Raw genomic sequence first — 20,533 nt, 5'->3', positions numbered from 1 at the left:
TTAGGCTCATAAAGGCAGGAAGGCAAGGAAGATATTTATCTGTCTCTTTACTACTTGGAGGTCAATAAGAGATGATGATATATTTTCTTAAGTGGAGATTCATGGAGGGAAGATAACTAAGTAGCTGCGCTCTCCTCTTACCTCCTCCTGATCGAGATTGGGGACCTACACTCTGTTCTACGTCAGGGAAACAGATTTGCACCTGCCTGGAATGTGACTCAGCTGCATCATTTAGTGCACATGGGAGTTTCAATGTGAATGAAATCTGTGTTTTCTATAGTTAAGAGAAGGGTGAGAATAAAAAAGTACTTTGCCCATTAGCAGTGATTATAATATGAAGATGTTAATGATCACAGATTGAAATAAAATAGGAATGGGAAAAATGCCAACTTAAATTTCAGAAAAAATTTTTGAATGAGAATATTAAAAAATTCCCTAAGGCTTCTTTGCAGTGTGAGGGAAGGAAACAGAGTAGCAGAAGTGATTTTAAGTGGCTGGAGCTTACATGTTATACCAAAAGCTCTCAGAATAGTTGAAATCTTAAGAGAAAGGGAGAAAAAAGATGGAGATAGAAAGAAAACCACAAACGAGTTTATTTCTAAGTGCAAAGTGCCAAGTAAGCTTTGCTTCTCCTACCTATTTAAAGAAATCATACATACTTACTTGTCAACCTCACCTCTTCGAAAAACTTAAGAAATTCATTTGCTGAGAGAACCATGGGAGAAGGCGAAACAGCACTTTGTATCTCTGGCTCTACATTACTTTATTCTATTTCAAGTAACCCTTACTGGGAAAGATTTATTTAAGGCACTTTGTACCGGCTGTTACTTTCCTGATAAATTCCTTTGTTTTTATGCAGACCTTTAACTAAAGACAAACTGGAGTCTTGCCTGTCCTGCAGCAACATGAACATGAAATCTACCAACTTCCTTAAAAGGTGAAGAGTTGGTGGGTCCCCTCCACCTCAGAGTATTAGCTCACAACTAACTATATTCTCTGGATAGGAGAACTATAGTCTTCCTTGTAGTCTTGTTGTGTGGGCATGAGTTTCACTTTTGCACTTTGGGTTATGAAAAATTAAGGTGTCTTCAAAAACTGGGAGATTGTGTGAGCAAACACACAATCATGCTTTCTAGTTTACTTTGCCATTTTTGTATTTTTCTGAAACATATACGACTTTGTGGGTGGAGGGGGCACCAGAATATTCAAGACTTACAGGGATAGAACAAACCTTAAATTCATTCGAGTGCATACACATATATAATGCTTAAATACACTCTACGAAGTCCTGAATAAGGGGCCTTCTTGAATGCTTAAGGACCTCTGGTGATGAAAAGCTCATCACCCCAGAGCCTCTGAGTACCATCTCTGGGTACCTCTGATTATTAGAAAGTCTATATTTAGCTCATATTCGTATCTTCATAGCTTCTCCCCAGAGACCCTCATAACCATCCTTGAGATCCATCCAGAAGAAGTTAGACGCCTTGTTCATGGGATAGCCTATCAACGGTGGTGGGAGCTACCATGCTCCTCCTTCTAGACTTTTCTCAGCTAGAACTTCTCCTTTCATTCATATTCCAGGCATGAGTCAGAAACCCGTAATAATCATTCTCCTCTAAACACACTTAAGGTTGGGTACGTTCCTCCACTGTAGGGGTACACTTATCACTTTTGGTGAGATGCCTTCCTACTCTTCATGAAACATATGATACATTTTAAAATTGACAGCCATATATTATAAATTACAAATTTTGAGATTGCTTTTCACTAAAATTCAATGTTTTTTATCCTCACACTACATCAAATTTTCTCCACATTAAACTTGTACATATTCAAGATGCAAGCCCAATTACCAGATACTGAATCACAGATATTTCAAGGTCAATGGCAAGGAAAACTTGAAAAACTAAGATATGTGACATAAATTCAGATAGAAAACAAAAAGACCCTGATATACAATTAAAAGAAGATTATCCCTTACTACAATCCTAGAACTTTACATTGCACTGAGATTTAGAATAATTATCATAAATCTATTTTCTTTTTATAGAAAAAAAAGTTTTCTCCTTTTAACAGAACAAATATCATTTCTCCTTTTAAAGTTTTTGCCAAGGATAACACTGGTCCCAGAGTCAGTGTTCATAAAAAAGTTTTTTTGAACAGATGAATGGCTTTCTCATTAAAATATAAATATTGTAATTAGCTGGAAGTAGAAACAGAACTAATAATTCTGACTCTATATTCCCTCACTATATGATGTAAGAAAAGTTGTTTTAATTTTGAATTGAAAATTATTTTGTTTATATTAAGAAAGTTTTCATGACAGCATCACTTCAAGAAAATAGAGCAAAATAATCTTAATCCACTTGCAAATTAAAAGTACTTTTGCCTAATCATTTCTAATGGAATTACAAAGAGTACGATTACTTCTATCATTTAAAATACATGTCTTTATATTTCTGTTCTCTAGATTCTGAATTTTGAATCTTCTAAACTCAAATTTTAAAATTTCAATTTTTTTACAATCACAAATAATTCTAGTATTTATTTATAAACCAAAGCATGTCATGATAATCAAATTATTTAGTTGTTTTGTATTTCTTTGTATTTGTATTTGTCAGAAAAAATTATACTATGTGGAATTGGTGGAAAAATAATCTATAATTGAATAAATTTATTATTATTGCAATGCAATAATTATTGCTAAAATTAAAGTTTCTATTATCTGTCTCCACAAATAGACAGACTTGAGTATTTATTTTAACAAAAAAGTTACCAAAATCACAAGGAAGAAATTACTCAACAGTTGGTACTATAAGTAGAGCAGTCTTCTTTTTAAAGAGACTACAGAAAGAAAAGACTGGAATACCTAAAACTTATATCATATACTTAAAATGACATAATTCAGGTTTACAGATGCCCAAGTGGACTGTAGCTCTGCGGGTTTTTATTTATTTATTCATTTGATTCTTCTATCTCTTAAGGGCTTCCCTGTGGAGATTTTATATACATGTATAAAATATACATATTATACACATATAAATATACATAAAACACACATATATAAATACGCATGATATAAATATAATAGGAATATATATATAATTTGTTTCATGGCTTTATGCACTATGAAAAATAATAAGTTAAGGAATGGTAATTAAGAAGCAATTAGAGCAGAGAGCTCAGTGAAATATTAGTTTATTCACTATGTTTAATAAATTCTCCCTGATGAAGGGAAGAAAATATTTTAGTTTTAGGAATTTAACTTAAAACGTGGTATGCAGAAGAGTAACTTAAAGACGATACCTATAAAAGAAATCTTATTTTGGTAACTGTGTAAATAAGGGAATCACCATAAACTTGAACTGATGTCTCAAAAACATTCAATGATGCACATGAATAAGATTCTAGCATCTTAGAACAGATACACAAAGAGTGTCTTTAAAAATATGCAAACCATTTTCACCTTTTTTCCCCTATATATTGCTAGATTTCTGGAAATCTGCCATCTAATAAAACAGCTTCTTTAACGAGGGTGTCAAACCATTTCAGCTAGGTTTTGCCTAAGCTTTCCTTCTTCACAGCAGTTCACCAAAAGTGAATGCCAGCTTTTGCCTCCTCTAAGAAATAGAAATAAATATTTTGTTTCAATGAATCATTTTTTCCTTGAGTTTTCTTTAAGACTGAAATAAGACTAAGGACTGGCTTAAGGGAAAACTCAGTTATGAAAAAAACCTGTGACTTCAAGATAAAAGGATCCTTTGGTCTCTGAAACGAATTCTCTGTCTATGGCGCAGGCCGCCAACGGGCCGTGTCTTCCTGCCTCCCAAGTGCTGCTCATTAGGCAGCTGCAAAGCCAGATGCCAGACTTTGAGCAAACACTTTTCCTCCCCAGCACCAGCCTCTGAGTCCTTGCCTGGCTCCTTTCCTCTGGCTTCTTTCCTGGCACCACTACTGACTGCCAGGAAAAGTTGAGGGCCACAGCTGCCCGTCTTCCTTTAATCATATTCTCCATGTGTCCTTGTTATTCCCAAATACTTCCTGGGGTGAGGAATCCCTTGAGTGACAAATTGCTCAGAAGTCTGTGGTTATGCCTCTGCTGTGGCAGCGCAGCCTACAGGCCAGGAAGAGTCCTGAGTTCAAGTACTGGCTCTGAAACCAGCTTTGACATGCCCCAGGAGAACTGGTTCACCATCCTGGGTTTCTGTCTCTACACTGGACTTGCCTCCAACAAAGGGGGAGAAAGGACACTTCCCACTTAGGTTCCAGGAACACAGGGCTCTGCTGGTTTGGATTTTCCTGGATTTTATAGTACCTAGGGCTGTGCAACAGGGTGCCAGGGATGCTCAAAGTTGCAGAAGAAAGAAGACTCATCTTTTGAAATGTTATCTTTGGTTGAAGGATGGGGGGCAGAATCATTTTTTAAAAAATTTACATTAAACAAATGTGTCTATATTATAGAGTATAATGCAAAATTCCCACAAGTTTTTAAGACAAAACATAAACCCACAAGGAGATGCAGGTAAGGTAGATACGGGAGGGAATTCATACACTTTATTTTGAAAAAGTTACAAAATCCTTGGGTTGCATGCATGCTGATGTTTCTTTTTGTTTCGACATCCTATGAGTTTGAGGATAAAAAATACTGGGAACTTCCACTAAAGGCAGATATTTTGGTCCCCTAGAAATAGTAAGAATTTTAAGGCATGATATGAACAGTGACTGGTATCTAGACTTTTTTTTTTTTTTTTTTTTGCGGTACGCGGGCCTCTCACCGCTGCGGCCTCTCCCGCCGCGGAACACAGGCTCCGGACGCGCAGGCTCAGCGGCCATGGCTCACAGGCCCAGCGCTCTGCGGCACGCGGGATCCTTCCGGACCGGGGCACGAACCCGCGTCCCACCCATCGGCAGGCGGACTCCCAACAACTGCGCCACGAGGGAAGCCCGTATTTAGACATTTACGTCCAGGTTTTACTGTGAAAACCATCGTGTGACTTCAAGTTCAAATTAGTATGCACAATTTAAGAATGGTGAGACTGTTTTGTCCTTAAGGAAAATTAACTGTTTTGGAGAGCAGTCTTATTTACTTATGCATGTGTGTGTATTGTACATATCTACCCAGAACTGATTATTACCAAATTTGAAGTTCAGGAACAAAGATCATCATAAACTCTTATATCCTTCATTATCTGACTAATAATATCTTACTGCTCAAAAAAGGTTAACATTTTCTCTAAGCATTTTATGAGGACTGTCTCTTTTATAACTAAACATTCAACTTGAAATCCATACCTAGCTTAAAGTATATCTATCTTCTCTCTCTCCTCACTAGCATGGAAGCTGCATGACAGCAAGGATGGTTTCTTGTCCATTTTGTTTATCTCTGTGTCTTGGGTACCTGGCACATAATAGGGACTCAACAAATTCAAATAGATGAATGAATGAATGGTCAACATATCAGATAGCTTTGTCAGCCATCTCTCTCCTCAAGCATCTAACTTCTCCCTTGTGCTGAAAATCACCTGGTTTTCTACTTTTAAAAAATATGGAGGGCTTCCCTGGTGGCGCAGTGGTTGAGAGTCCGCCTGCCGATGCAGGGGACGCGGGTTCGTGCCCCGGTCTGGGAAGATCCCACATGCCGCGGAGAGGCTGGGCCTGTGAGACATGGCCGCTGAGCCTGCGCATCCGGAGCCTGTGCTCCGCAACGGGAGAGGCCACAACAGTGAGAGGCCCACGTACCGCAAAAAAAAAAAAAAAAATGGAGAGAAGCAGATTTTCTGTTTAACCCCCTCTTCTCTGCAAGGTTTTCTCTATAAACCAGCATTGTCCAGTAGAAATAGAGTGTGAGCCACCAACATAATTTTAGAAGTGTCTAGTAGCCACATTAAAAAGTGAAATTAATTTTAATAATATATTTTATTTAAGCCATTATACCCAAGATATTTTCATTTCAACATGTAATTAATATAAAACTATTAATGTTATCATACATTCTATTTTTGTACTCAAACTTCAAAAACTGGTGTGTATTTTACATGCACCTTATTCCAGACTAGCCACATTCCAACTGCTCAACAGCAACACAGGTCTAGTGGCTGCCACACTGACAGCACAGCTCTGCCCCTGTCCTTTCTCCAATCCTCAGAGTAAAAATTGTAAGCTACTCAGAGACAAATTCCATTACCATTGCATTGTCTTAGTGCTCTCCTGAAACATGAAGGACCTTGTTCCTATAATTCTCTACCATCTTTAAATGAGTCCTTTCTACTGATTTCTTTCTCTCTGAGGATGTTTTCAATAGTGCCCTACAGCATCAGCAGCAGGATCGGGTATTCTTAGTTTTTGCTTTTCTATTATCAAAAAAGCTAATATTTTACTCATAGAATCTATTTTGCCAAGGTATTGATCATCTTTATCATCACAGTTTTACCGTTTCTCTTCATTTTTATTAATATAGAACAGTCACATCTGCACATAAATGTCTAAATATCAGCTATTGTTTAGAATACTAAAGAAAATTAAGCACGGTGTTCATCATGAATTCTTTTATTAAGATTGTTAATTGAAATTATTTTGTTTATGGTCCACATAGAATCCTTTCATGGGATTGTTTTTTTCATATGGTTACCACTTTATACTATTACTTTCTTAGCCTTCAATTAGATTACATTTTCTGTATCTTATTTAAAAATCTTAAATAGTGATAGTATTCAACAGTGCAAACATTTATGTCTGTAGCCCATATTCATGCAATAAAAATTTATTATAAATCACAGAATCCATGCTTAGGAATGTTCAGCAAACATTAAATTTGATGTAGAACCAAAGGCATATTTAATTCTTCCAAAGAGATAGTAGTTTCATCAAAATCTATTAAAAATTAAGAAAAAAATGCTTATTTGAATATTTGTTCTCTGCTATTTTATTTCAAGACAGTGAACCTGATTTTAATAAAGATTTTTAAGCATGTTATTCATTCATGTATAACGAGATGGGTTTTGGTCAAAATCAAGTGTCTTTTTGAAAATTACTGAGAGAAGCCATACAGGTAAACACAAAATGAAATCCATATAGTAAAAAGTCAAAAGAAAGAAAATGCTCAGTTTAAGACCTGAAGAGGGTGATGGAGGAATACAGAAGATAAGTTTTTGAAAAATAGACCATTCTGCCAGTTGAGTAAAGACTGACTGTCTCAGGAGAATGGAACTCTTGGCCCAGATCCTCTGTATGAAGACATGAGGTGTAAGCAGTCAACTCAATTATTGTTTAATTATACAATATATGGAGTGACGGGTTTGCTTTATCATCAAGGCCTCCTGATTTTCATCTACTTTTCTCTTGATTTTAATCGTTTTATTGCCTTGAGTCACATTCACTTGGCATTCCATATAACAACGAATTTCTAGAATTTAATCCCCATTTTATCCTATTCTCTTTCTATAAACAAAAAGTTTAAAAGCTAAAGCCCAGGTAATGTATGAGGAAGAGTGTTTGTGTCCACAAAACATATAATAACTGGTGTATATTTTCTGCAAGAACAAAACAGATAATAGGTACTGTCATTATTATCGTCGCTAAAAAAAGACAATACCAATGACAACTACATAAATTTGTGTACATCTTTGGGCAATGATTTTGGCAAAATTTGTTAAGTGCTTTTAAACTATGTATTTCATTCATTTGATTCTACTTTGGGGAATCTGTTCTAAGGACATAATGTATGCCCTTAGCTACACATCCTCCTACACTGCAACATACAGTGCATGAAGCAAGACCCTTTTACACACAGAGAGGCAGCATGGCCTAGAGGCTAAGTGTATGATATCTGGAGAGCCTGGGCTGGATATCCTTACTCCACCACTGACTAAATGCATGATACTGAGCAAGCTGCTTAAATTCTGTGCCTCGTCTTCCTCATCTATGACATGGAGATAATTTTAGTACCTCATAGGGTCTTTGTGAGGATTAAATGAGGTAATAAGTGTAAATCACTCCTCCCAGTGAATTTAATAAATGTTCGCTGTTACCATTACTATGTTCACAATGGGGCCAATTATAACAGCAAAAAATGGTAAGAGCCGCAATGCTCCACAATACAAGACTGGCTGCATGAACTGCGGTCTATCCACTGGAGGGCCAAGGCATTAAAATTCATCACAGTGTGCACAGCGTCTAGCACAGCACAGAAACCAATTCCTACAAGTGTTTAATGCAGTCTGGATTTTGTGGTGAAATACACAAAGATACACACTGGGTCACATTTTAGTGTCATGGAAATTGGGATGTGTCTTAAGGTCAAGGGCATGTCACAGTTTAATGGGGAGTGTGTGATGCATCTCACATTTGATTCAGCCTGTGGTAGGCAGAATAATGGCCTCCCAAAGATGTCCATGTCCTAATTGCAAAAACCTGTCAACCACCATATAGGTGAAAGACTTTGTAGATGTGATTAAATTAAGGACCATGACATGGGGAGATCCTGGATCACAATGGGCCTTATAAGAAGGAGGCAGGGGTCAGAATTAGTAGAAGATGTGATGATAGAAGCAGAGGTTGGAATGATGAGAAGAAGGGGCCAGGAGCCACGAAACGCATGCAGCCTCTAACAATTGAAAATGGCAACGAAATTATTCTTCCTGAAGCCTCCAGAAGGAACCAGTTCTGCCAACACCTTGACTTTAGCGCAAAGACACTAAGTTTGGATTTCTGACCTCTAGAACTGTAAGATAGTAAGTGTGTATTAGTTTAGGTTATCAGGTTTGTAGTAATTTGTTACAGAGCAATAGAAAACTAACACATAGTCAAACTGCATGAAATAAGGTTCTTTTTTACTTCAAGGCAATGTTAGCAACGTTAGGCCCTCAGTGCTTTCTGAATACCACTTGACAGCATAAGAGACAATCAATGTAAAGCTACTGAATGAATGTTGAATGGAATAGCATACAACCATCAGAATGATGTTTACAAAGAGTATATAATAAAAGAAAAAAATGTTATTTGAAAAATAAAGATGATCAGGAAACTTGCACAAGCCTCTTAGATAGCCTCATCTACCAGAGGGCAGAGAGCAGAAGCAAGAAGAACTACAATCCTGCAGCCTGTCAAACAAAAACCACATTCACAGAAAGATAGACAAGATGAAAAGGCAGAGGGCTATGTACCAGATGAAGGAACAAGATAAAACCCCAGAAAAACAACTAAATGAAGTGGAGATAGGCAACCGTCCAGAAAAAGAATTCAGAATAATGATAGAGAAGATGATCCAGGACCTAGGAAAAAGAATGGAGGCAAAGATCGAGTAGATGCAACAAATGTTTAACAAAGACCTAGAAGAATTAGAGAACAAACAACTAGAAGAATTAAAGAACAAACACAGATGAACAATTACAATAACTGAAATGAAAAATACACTAGAAGGAATCAATAGCAGAATAACTGAGGCAGAAGAATGGATAAGTGACTTGGAAGACAGAATGGTGGAATTCACTGCCACGGAACAGAATAAAGAAAAAAGACTGAAAAGAAATGAAGACAGCCTAAGAGACCTCTGGGACAACATAAAATGCAACAACATTTGCATTATAGGGGTCCCAGAGGGAGAAGAGAGAGAGAAAGGACCCGAGAAAATATTTGAAGAGATTATAGTCGAAAACTTCCCTAACATGGGAAAGGAAATAGCCACCCAAGTCCAAGAAGCACAGAGGGTCCCAGGCAGGATAAAACCACGGCAAAACTCACTGAGACACATAGTAATAAAATTGACAAAAATTAAAGACAAAGAAAAATTATTGAAAGCAACAAGGGCAAAATGACAAATAACATACAAGGGAACTCCCATAAGGTTAACAGCTGATTTCTCAGAAGAAACTCTACAAGCCAGAAGGGAGTGGCATGATATACTTAGAGTGATAAAGGGGAAGAACCTACAACCAAGATTACTCTATCTGGCAAGGAACTCATTCCGATTCAATGGAGAAATCAAAAGTTTCACAGACAAGCAAAAGGTAAGAGAATTCAGCACCACCAAACCAGCTTTACAACATATGCTAAAGGAACTTCTCTAAGTGGGAAACACAAGAGAAGAAAAGGACCTACAAAAACAAACCCATAACAATTAAGAAAACGGTAATAGGAACATACATATCGATAATTACCTTAGACATGAATGGATTAAATGCTCCAACCAAAAGACACAGGCTCGCTGAATAGATACAAAAACAAGACCCATATATATGCTGTCTACAAGAGACACATTTCAGACCTAGGGACACATACAGACTGAAAGTGAGGCGATGGAAAAAGATATTCCATTTAAATGGAAATCAAAAGAAAGCTGGAGTAGCAGAACTCATATCAGAAAAATAGACTTTAAAATAAAGAATGCTACAAGAGACAAGGGACACTACATAATGATCAGGGGATCAATCCAAGAAGATATAACAATTATAAATATTTATGCACCCCACATAGGAGCACCTCTATACATACGGCAACTGCTAACAGCTATAAAAGAGGAGGAAATCAACAGTAACACAATAATAGTGGGGGACTTTAACACCTCACTTAGACCAATGGACAGATCATCCAAACAGAAAATTAATAAGGAAATACAAGCTTTAAATGACACAATAGACCAGATAGATTTAATTGATATTTATAGGACATTGCATCCAGAAACAGCAGATTACACCTTCTTCTCAAGTGCACATGGAACATTATCCAGGATAGATCACATCTTGGGTCACAAATCAAGCCTCAGTATATTTAAGAAAATCGAAATCACATCAAGCATCTTTTGTGACCACACGCTATGAGATTAGAAATGAATTACAGGGAAAAAAACGTAAAAAACACACACACTAAACACTACGTTACTAAATAACCAAGAGATCACGGAAGAAATCAAAGAGGAAATCAAAAAATACAATACAAAAAATACCTAGAGACAAATGACAATGAAAACACGACGACCAAAAACCTATGGGATGCAGTAAAAGCAGTTCTAAGAGGGAAGTTTATAGCTATACAAGCCTACCTCAAGAAACAAGGAAAATCTCAAGTAAACAATCTAACCTTACACCTAAAGGAACTAGAGAAAGAAGAACAAACAAAACCCAAAGCTAGCAGAAGGAAAGAAATCATAAAGATCAGAGCAGAAATAAATGAAATAGAAACCAGCAAAACAATAGCAAAGATCAATAAAACTAAAAGCTGGTTCTTTGAGAAGATAACCAAAATTGATAAACCATTGGCCAGACTCATCAAGAAAAAGATGGAGAGGACTCAAATCAATAAAATTAGAAATGAAAAAGGAGAAGGTACAACAGACACTGCAGAAATACAAAGCATCCTAAGAGACTACTACAAGCAACTCTATGCCAATAAAATGGACAACCTGGAAGGAAATGGACAAATTCTTAGAAAGGTATAACCTTCCAAGACTGAACCAGGAAGAAACAGAAAATATGAACAGACCAATCACAAGTAATGAACTTGAAACTGTGATTAAAAATCTTCCAACAAACAAAAGTCCAGGACCAGATGGCTTCACAGGTGAATTCTATCAAACATTTAGAGAAGAGTTAACACCCATCCTTCTCAAACTCTTCCAAAAAATTGCAGAGGAAGGAACACTCCCAAACTCATTCTATGAGGGCACCATCACCCTGATACCAAAACCAGGCAAGATACTACAAAAAAAGAAAATTACAGACCATAATCATTGATGAATATAGATGCAAAAATCCTCAACAAAATACTAGCAAACAGAATCCAACAACACATTAAAAGGATCATACACCATGATCAAGTGGGATTTACCCCACGGATGCAAGGATTCTTCAATATACGCAAATCAATCAACGTGATACATCATATTAACAAATTGAAGAATAAAAACCATATGATCATCTCAATAGATGCAGAAAAAACTTTAGACAAAATTCAACACCAATTTATGATAAAAACTCTCCAGAAAATGGGCATAGAGGGAACCTACCTCAATATAATAAAGGCCATATACCACAAACCCACAGCAAACATCATTCTCAATGGTGAAAAACTGAAAGCATTTCCTCTAAGATCAGGAACAAGACAAGGATGTCCACTCTCACCACTATTATTCAACATAGTTTTGGAAGCCCTAGCCACGGCAATCAGAGAAGAAAAAGAAATAAAAGGAATCCAAATTGGAAAAGAAGAAGTAAAAGTGTCAGTGTTTACAGATGACATGATACTATACATAGAGAATCCTAAAGATGCCACCAGAAAACTACTAGAGCTAATCAATGAATTTGGTAAAGTTGCAGGATACAAAATTAATGCACAGAAATCTCTTGCATTCCTATACATTAATGATGAAAAATCTGAAAGAGAAATTAAAGAAACACTCCCATTTACCATTGCAACAAAAAGAATAAAATACCTAGGAATAAACCTACCTAGGGAGACAAAAGACCTGTATGCAGAAAACTATAAGACACTGATGAAAGAAATTAAAGATGATACCAACAGATGGAAAGATATATATACCATGTTCTTGGATTGGAAGAATCAACATTGTGAAAATGCCTATACTACCCAAAGCAATCTACAGATTCAATGCAATCCCTATCAAATTACCAATGGCATTTTTTACAGAACTAGAGCAAAAAAAATCTTAAAATTCATATGGAGACACAAAAGACCCTGAATAGTCAAAGCAGTCTTGAGGGAAAAAATGGAGCTGGAGGAATCAGACTCCCTGACTTCAGACTATACTACAAAGCTACAGCAATCAAGACAATATGGTACTGATACAAAAACAGAAATATACATCAATGGAACGGGATAGAAAGCCCAGAGATAAACCCACGCAGCTATGGTCAACTAATCTATGACAAAGGAGGCAAGGATATACAATGGAGAAAAGACAGTCTCTTCAACAAGTGGTGCTGGGAAAACTGGACAGCTACATGTAAAAGAATGAAATTAGAACACTCCCTAACCCAATACACAAAAATAAACTCAAAATGGATTACAGACTTAAATGTAAGAATGGACACTATAAAACTCTTAGAGGAAAACATAGGAGGAACACTCTTTGACATAAATCACAGGAAGATCTTTTTTGATCTACCTAGAGAAATGGAAATAAAAACAAAAATAAACAAATGGGACCTAAAAAAAAAAGAAAAATAAAGAATATAAATTTGCATTTCAGTGAAATCACAATTATACTAAATGGGCAAACATCAAATTATGCATATGAGAATTCCAGAAGAAAATAAATTAAAATAGTTATTGTGATTATTTCTGCTTATTGGGACTATAAGCGATTTTACTTTTTGCTTTTACGTTTCCACAATTTTTTAAAATAATGAACAGGTACTGCTTTCCTAATGGGAAAAAGCACATCAAATTCATTTAAAAAGTAGATAGCAGGGCTTCTCTGGTGGTGCAGTGGTTGAGAGTCCTCCTGCTGATGCAGGGGACACGGGTTCGTGCCCCGTCCGGGAAGATCCCACATGCCGCGGAGCGGCTGGGCCCGTGAGCCATGGCCACTGAGCCTGCGCGTCCGGAGCCTGTGCTCCGCAACGGGAGAGGCCACAACAGTGAGAGGCCCGGGTACGGCAAAAAAAAAAAAAATTAGAGTTATTGGTGCATAAGGAGATTGAGTTTACCAATATCATCCAAGTTGATTTTCATGTTCTATATTATGCTGCTATCTACTTTTTTTTTTTTTTTTTTTTTTGCGGTACGCGGGCCTCTCACAGTTGTGGCCTCTCCCGTTGCGGAGCACAGGCTCCGGACGCGCAGGCTCAGCGGCCATGGCTCACGGGCCCAGTTGCTCCGCGGCATGTGGGATCCTCCCGGACCGGGGCACGAACCCGTGTCCCCTGCATCAGCAGGCGGACTCTCAACCACTGCGCCACCAGGGAAGCTCCAATAACTCTAATTTAATTAGTAATTCAAACGTTTGAATTCATAGGTCTGGCATGTCAGTCACTGTGCAGTCATCATGGATATGCGTTCGATTTTGAAAACATGGGTCCGCTTTAATAATAGTAAAATTATGATTATTATCTTCAAAAATCTTCTGCCACGCAGCCACTGTGAGCTGCTTGAGGACAGCAGGGTGTCAAAGAGTTAGTGATTTAGGCAGAAGTATTGGCAATTGACAGAGAATCTGGGAATCTGCAGAATGATTCTGCTTCACTTGAGTGTTGAAACACGAGAGCTCTTCCCGGAAGTGAGGCTCTTCGACCTTGGAGAAGCCATTCCACCACTCTGAACCTCAGTGTCTTCCTTCGTGTTATAAGGGTGTAGAATTAAATTATCTCTAAGATTAATGCCCTCCCGCTCCCGGCAATACTTTCACTATTCTACAGTCTTACTTTGTAGTCATACAAGGATTGCTGTGAATCGGTGTGAACTAGGTCCTTTGCACCGTGCAATTGCACTAATACCATCACCGTCAGATATTTCACAGTGTCAGAAAATAAACTTCATAGTGTATAAACAGGCTTAAACCTGTGAGGGTTACAGCAGCAGCCTGATGTCTGGTTAGTCACTGAAGCTTTACAGCTTGTCACTTGTCAGATCTTGGAGCAATGCATTCATGACCTCGGGAAAGTTTTCTGCTTTCTTGCATGAAAATTAAGCACATTAACAAAACTTAATAAGAGCTTTCCAACTAAATGCAATACCTGATAATTTCTCGATTATTATGACTTTAAATGAGAATGACATTTTTGGAAGACTTCATGTGTGAAAATTTAGTGGAAGTTTTAAATGTCCTAGGATATTTATTATCTTTTTCTTTCCAGAAAATACTGATAGAATACCTCTTATTTGAAAGGCTTAAGTTATTTAATCCAAATCTCGAGGAATTTATAAGTCTGTAGGGTGGAATAAATCACATACATATTTAACTCTAATGCAAAACAGAAAGGTAAATGCCAGAGAAAGATAGAGATGTATTACTATGGATAGAATTTCAGAGGAAAGAGAGATTATGTCCAGCTGTCCTGGCAGAGAGATGGTCCGGGGAAGCTTACAGGGTACATGGTATTGAAGGTTACTTGGATACAGAATTCAAGAATTGAGATGGAAGGGGAGGACTTTTTTGGTGGAAGGAACAGAATGAGTAATGTCTTGGTGACATGGGGAATTTGGGGTGTGTATGGAGAAGAGAATAGAGTGAATTTGATGGTACTGAACTCCAGGTTAAGAAGCTATGGGATAAAAATTGAAATGATAGACAAGATACAAATAGCCAAGGCCTTGAAGGAGAACTAAGGAGACTGCACTTTACTCCACAGACAGTTGAGAGCCGTAGAGGACTTCTAAGCAATTACTTAATTGATTTGCATTCACTTCCCCCTGTTATAGAGGTTAAAGGTAACTTTGTAGTTTAAAGGTCGTTATAATTTCTTACTCAACACGTGAACAAAGCTGCCCACTGTACATCACCCAGTGAACTGGAAAAGACCTAAAGTTTACAAGTTTGAAGCTCCGAGGGAGAAGATTTCCTTCATTGCTCTAGTATTTATGTTGTGTTGAAGGGCAGTGGCTCCATTAAGATGTTGGGGCGAAAGCTATGCACACACGAGGCCCAGGAAGCCCAGTTGTCTGGAGGATAGAAGGTGACTTGGTCACACTGACCTTATCCTGTGGCCCCCAGGCTTCCCAGTCTCTGGCCTTCTGGACATCAGGGCTTGGCTCTGGCCCTTTGTACACAGCCGCTGGTCCTCCTACCTCACTGCTCTTGGGCACTGGCACTAACTCTACTTTCTGTACATGAAAACACAACACTGATTCGGCACAGTGCTCTCTTTGTGTTTGAATGAGCGTGTGTGTATGCATGTGCATTTATATGTACATGTATAAATATACACACATCACACAAAACAGTGATGGCACATACCATAATCTTATTGTTGTAGCTGCTATTTTGTAGGGAAATACGTATTTTTCCTAAATAGTTTGTGAGCGTTTTAAGAGCAGGGTCACCATATTGTATTGTGAATCTGGCCAATACTCGATTACTGTTACAGCGATTAGTTGATTTAAGCGAAATCCTTTAGCCTCCAGCCTACGCTTCATTTCCTTCTAGGATCGGAGAGCAGCTGCTTAACATACTTGGTACAATAAGACAAAAAATATGGTTTCTAAGACAAAAAATATGGTTTCTATTTTCTTTTCGATCTGTAAAAGGCGAGATGGCTTATTTCTTTAAAAGCTCCTGAGGTAAGGCAACTGAGCTCATCATGTGAAAGCCATCTATCAATAGGTACGTGCACACGCATGCGTGCACGTGTGCCATCAGCCAGCTCACAACGGCAAAGCGGAGAAATCATGTGCTAAATATTAAATGCAGGTGGTGTCAGCAGATGGCTGGAGTTCATCAGCTAGCATGGTTTTCATGTACTCTACTGGACACTTACCTCAATAAAGAAGATGCTGGCTGCCGACGTCGGATGGTGATACATATAGACTGTCACAAGGATGGCTGCGGCTATAATGAGGACGAGGATGAGAATTCCAACGATGAGGCCGGCGTGAAGGGTTCCCCCTTTCTTCTCGGCTGCACTGTCATCTGTAGAGGCTGGAAGAACAGCACAGCTGTCAGGACATTCACGTGTGCACGTGTAGGTCTGCGTTTTCATTGGAGGGAATATTTATATTCTTAATAAAGTACCAGTGAATTATTTTTTTCACTTTCTGTACAACTATCCTTTTCTTTTCCATAATACCAATTTTAGAAGTTAGATGCTCTTTATTTGGGCAAATGAAAAATCCATACTATTAATGATTAAAAACACATTTATAATTGTGTTTTAATTTATAGTTCATCTTTATTCTGTTAAATAAGGCAAAATTAATAGCCTTTATTCTAAAAGTTCTGTGGAAAACCTAAAACTAACTATATAATAAATTTAACTTTGATTTTTCTCATTAAACCACTGGCACTCTTACCTATGGAAAAATTGATTACTTTTTGAAATCTCCTCTCTCATTTTCTTTTGGAAAATTTAAATGGAAGAGTATCAGACATATTTTGGTGGGCTACACAGGCATTTTCAGAAAGTCTGTGCATGAGTTCAAAGGATAATTTTCAAAATCTGTTTTAAACTGAAATGCTCTATAAAAGTGTAACAGATGGATGCTAAATGACCCTCAAATAGTTTATCACTATCTAAAGGGGACACACAGCACATGAAAATATTCCACTATGCCACATGTCAGTATCATTTTCTCTAACTTTTACTGAGATGCTCTCCACTGTAATATCCATTTTCAGAGAGTTAGGAAAAAGGAGAAATTAAATTTCTAAAGTAATAATCAGTCAAGGCAAAGTCAATCAGCCAAATAAAACTAATCTCTAAAGTCTTCTCTTGTTCTAAAATTATGCAATATTTGATGTCTACTCAGGCATTTAGAGGACACCTTCTTAAATTATGTGCAGCAGTAACTGTATCTTAGTACATAATATGATCGGTATTTTTGAATCATTAGAAAATTCTTTAAGACTCATAGAAGTTCTAGAACAGTGATTCCTAATCCTTTCATTACCAATTTACATCTTTGTTATTTCCAACCTCTGCATCTATATTTTAAACAGCTTTTTGGTCTATTAAACCTCATTTAATAAGCACTGATTTAATTCTTTTATTATAATTTTCATTAATAGAAAATAATGAACGTGACTGCCTATCAGAATGTGTGGTAAATACAAAATAACAGAATTTCAAATAGAGCAAAGAAATATGACCTCCCAATTCTTCTTATACATCCTTTAAAGTTTCGTTGCTATTTGTTTATTCTTTGCCTGAGACCCATAGTTGGTATTCAGTAATCCTTCTCCAAATCTAATAAAGCTCAAATTCCTAAAGGTTTCCCTTACATAACAGAAATTCATTAGTTAAAGAATGTAAAATTTAAAGAGTAATTCATTATGTAAAAGTTCATTTACAGAGAAGATTCTGGGAACATGGAAGAGTAGGAACTATCAGGAATCTGTCTTCCCACATAGAAAACAATTGCACTGGCAGAATCTGTCTGACAACTGTTTTGGAACTCTGGACTCTATGGAAGCCTTGCAACTTCTAGGGAGAAGGCTCAGACTGCAAGCTGTGGTTAATTTCAGTCAGTTTCAGCACTTAGTCCAGAAGTAGCTATGCATCCTCCGCCCATTAGCCATGTGGCAGTCAACTACACACCTGTTTCTGAAGCAGCCTGCAGGAACCGCAGTAGGCAAAATGTACCCTGTCCTGAAAACATTGGGAGTGTGTTCTGATCACCGATTGATTGGTGCTTCTCATCACTGAGGGGCAGACAAAGATGCAGCCATTGGTTTTGCACCTTCTGCCATTGTTGTAAGCCTTTCTGCCTGGATCTAAAGTAACATCCAAGTGATTTAAAGAACCAGTACCCTTTTCATCCCACCTCCCTTTATTTTTCTCTTTTCCGACTTTTGGGAGCCAGATATGAAAGACTAGGATATTCAAAATCAAATGCACATGTGGGGAAAATTAGAACATGGCTGTATGTGGCCAGGGAAAAGCTCAGAAAAGACTCGAAAAGACCTCAAGATTACACCTCAGCACAGAGACAGCCTACAAAGCCAATAAACTAGTAAATAAATTAAATAAATATGATAACAAAAATCAGCAAACTCTGGGGAAGGGGGAGAATGTGATTTCCAGAGTCCCAACTTAATGAGATTCAAACGTCCAGTTTTGAAAAATATTTCACAAGGCATACAAAGAAACAGGAAAGTATGGCTCTTTCAAAGAAAAAAAATTAATCAACAAAAACTGTCCATGTAAAACACCTGATGGACGATCTATTAGACAAGCACTTTAAAGCAACTGTCTTAAAGATGCTTGAAGAACTAAAGAAAGAGGTAGAGAAAGTCAAGAAAACAATGTATGAACAAAATGGAAATATCCATAAAGAGATAGAAAACCTAAAAAGAAACCAAAGAGAAATTCTGAAGCTGAAAAATATAATGACTGAAATTAAAAATTCAGTAGAGCATTCAAAGGCAGACTTGAGCAGGCAGAAAAGAGAATCAATTAACTTAAAAATAAGACAATGGAAATGCTCAAGTCTGAGGAACAGAAAGAAGAGAGATTGAAGAAAAGTGAACAGGGCCTAAAAGACCTGTGGGACACCATCAAATGGATCGGTATTTGCATCATGGAATTCCAAGAAGAAGAAGATAGAGAAAGGGACAGAGAATATTTGATGAAATAATGGCTGAAAACTTCCCAGTTTGATGGGATTTGATGTAAACATCCAAGAAGCTCAAGGAACCTCCCAACCTCCCAAATTTGATATAAACATCCAAGAAGCTCAAGGAACTTCAGGTAAGATGAAATGAAGGAGACCAACATGGAGATAAATTATAATCAAACTTTTGAAAGACAAAGGCAAAGAGAGAATCTTGAAAGCTGCAAGAGAGAAGCAACTCATCACATACAAGGGATCCTCAATAAGAATATGAGCAGATTTCTCAACAGAAACTTTGGAAGACAGAAGGCAGTGGACTGATATAGTCAAAGTGCTGAAAAGTACCTGTCAACCAGGAATCCAAAATCTGGCAAAAGTTTCCTTCAAAAGTGAGGGAGAAATTAAGATATTCTCAGAGAAAAGCTGAGGGAGTCGGTTACCACTAGGCTTGTTCTGCAAGAAATGCTTAAGGGATTCCTGCAGGGTGAAAAAATGTGTAATCATCTCAATTGATACAGAAAAAGAATTTGACAAGATTCAGCAGCATTTCGTGATGAAAACACTCAACATCTAGGAAAAGAAGGAGAACACCTTGACAAAATAAAAACCGTACATGAAAAACTTAACAGCTATCATATTCAACTGTGAAAGCTAAAAGCTTTTCCTCTAAAATCAGGAATAAGACAAGGATGCCCACAGTTGCTACTTCTATTCAACACAGTATTGGAAATTCTAGCCAGAGCAATTAGGCAAGAAAAATAAATAAGAGGCATCCAAATTAGAAAGAAGTAAATTGATCTGTGCAGATGAAATGATTATTTATATATATATATATATGTGTGTGTGTGTGTGTGTGTGTGTGTATATATATATATATATATATACACACACACACACACACACCTAAATATTCCCTAAATATTCCCAAGACAAACTGTTGGAGCTGATAAATGAATTCATCAACGACGTATGTAGCAGGATACAAAGTCAATGCACAAAAAGCAGTTGCATTTCTATACTGTAACACTGAACAATAAAAAAAGAAATTACAAAAACAATTCCATTTATAACAGCATCAAAAAGAATAAAATACTTAGGAATTAACTAAGGAGGTGAAAGACTTGTTAATAAAACATTGCTGAAAGAAATTAAAGAAGACATAAATAAATGAAAACACATCTCATGCTCATGGATTAGAAGACTTAATATTGTTAAGATGTCAATACTACCCAAAGTTATCTACAGATTCAATATAATCTCTATAAAAATCCCAATGATGTTTTTGCAGAAACAGAAAAACCCTTCTCAAAATTCA

At 37.1% G+C, this 20,533-nt stretch overlaps 1 protein-coding gene across 2 annotated transcripts in view; it reads right to left on the bottom strand.

Annotated features, from left to right (window-relative positions):
• PLXDC2 (plexin domain containing 2) overlaps positions 1-20,533 on the bottom strand; it is a 409,444-nt gene that overhangs the window by 19,192 nt on the left and 369,719 nt on the right. For both annotated transcript variants that reach the window (XM_082854939.1, XM_082854938.1), the window contains exon 14: positions 16,428-16,588. In XM_082854939.1, coding sequence (XP_082711065.1) covers positions 16,428-16,588 — 161 coding nt within the window. The remainder of the gene's footprint in view (positions 1-16,427; positions 16,589-20,533) is intronic.

Source organism: Leucopleurus acutus (assembly GCF_964270905.1).
Source record: "Leucopleurus acutus genome assembly, chromosome: 1".
Classification (NCBI taxonomy): domain Eukaryota; kingdom Metazoa; phylum Chordata; class Mammalia; order Artiodactyla; family Delphinidae; genus Leucopleurus; species Leucopleurus acutus.
The sequence above is the reverse complement of the archived record's forward strand: the minus strand, read 5'-3'. Positions and strand labels throughout refer to the sequence as shown.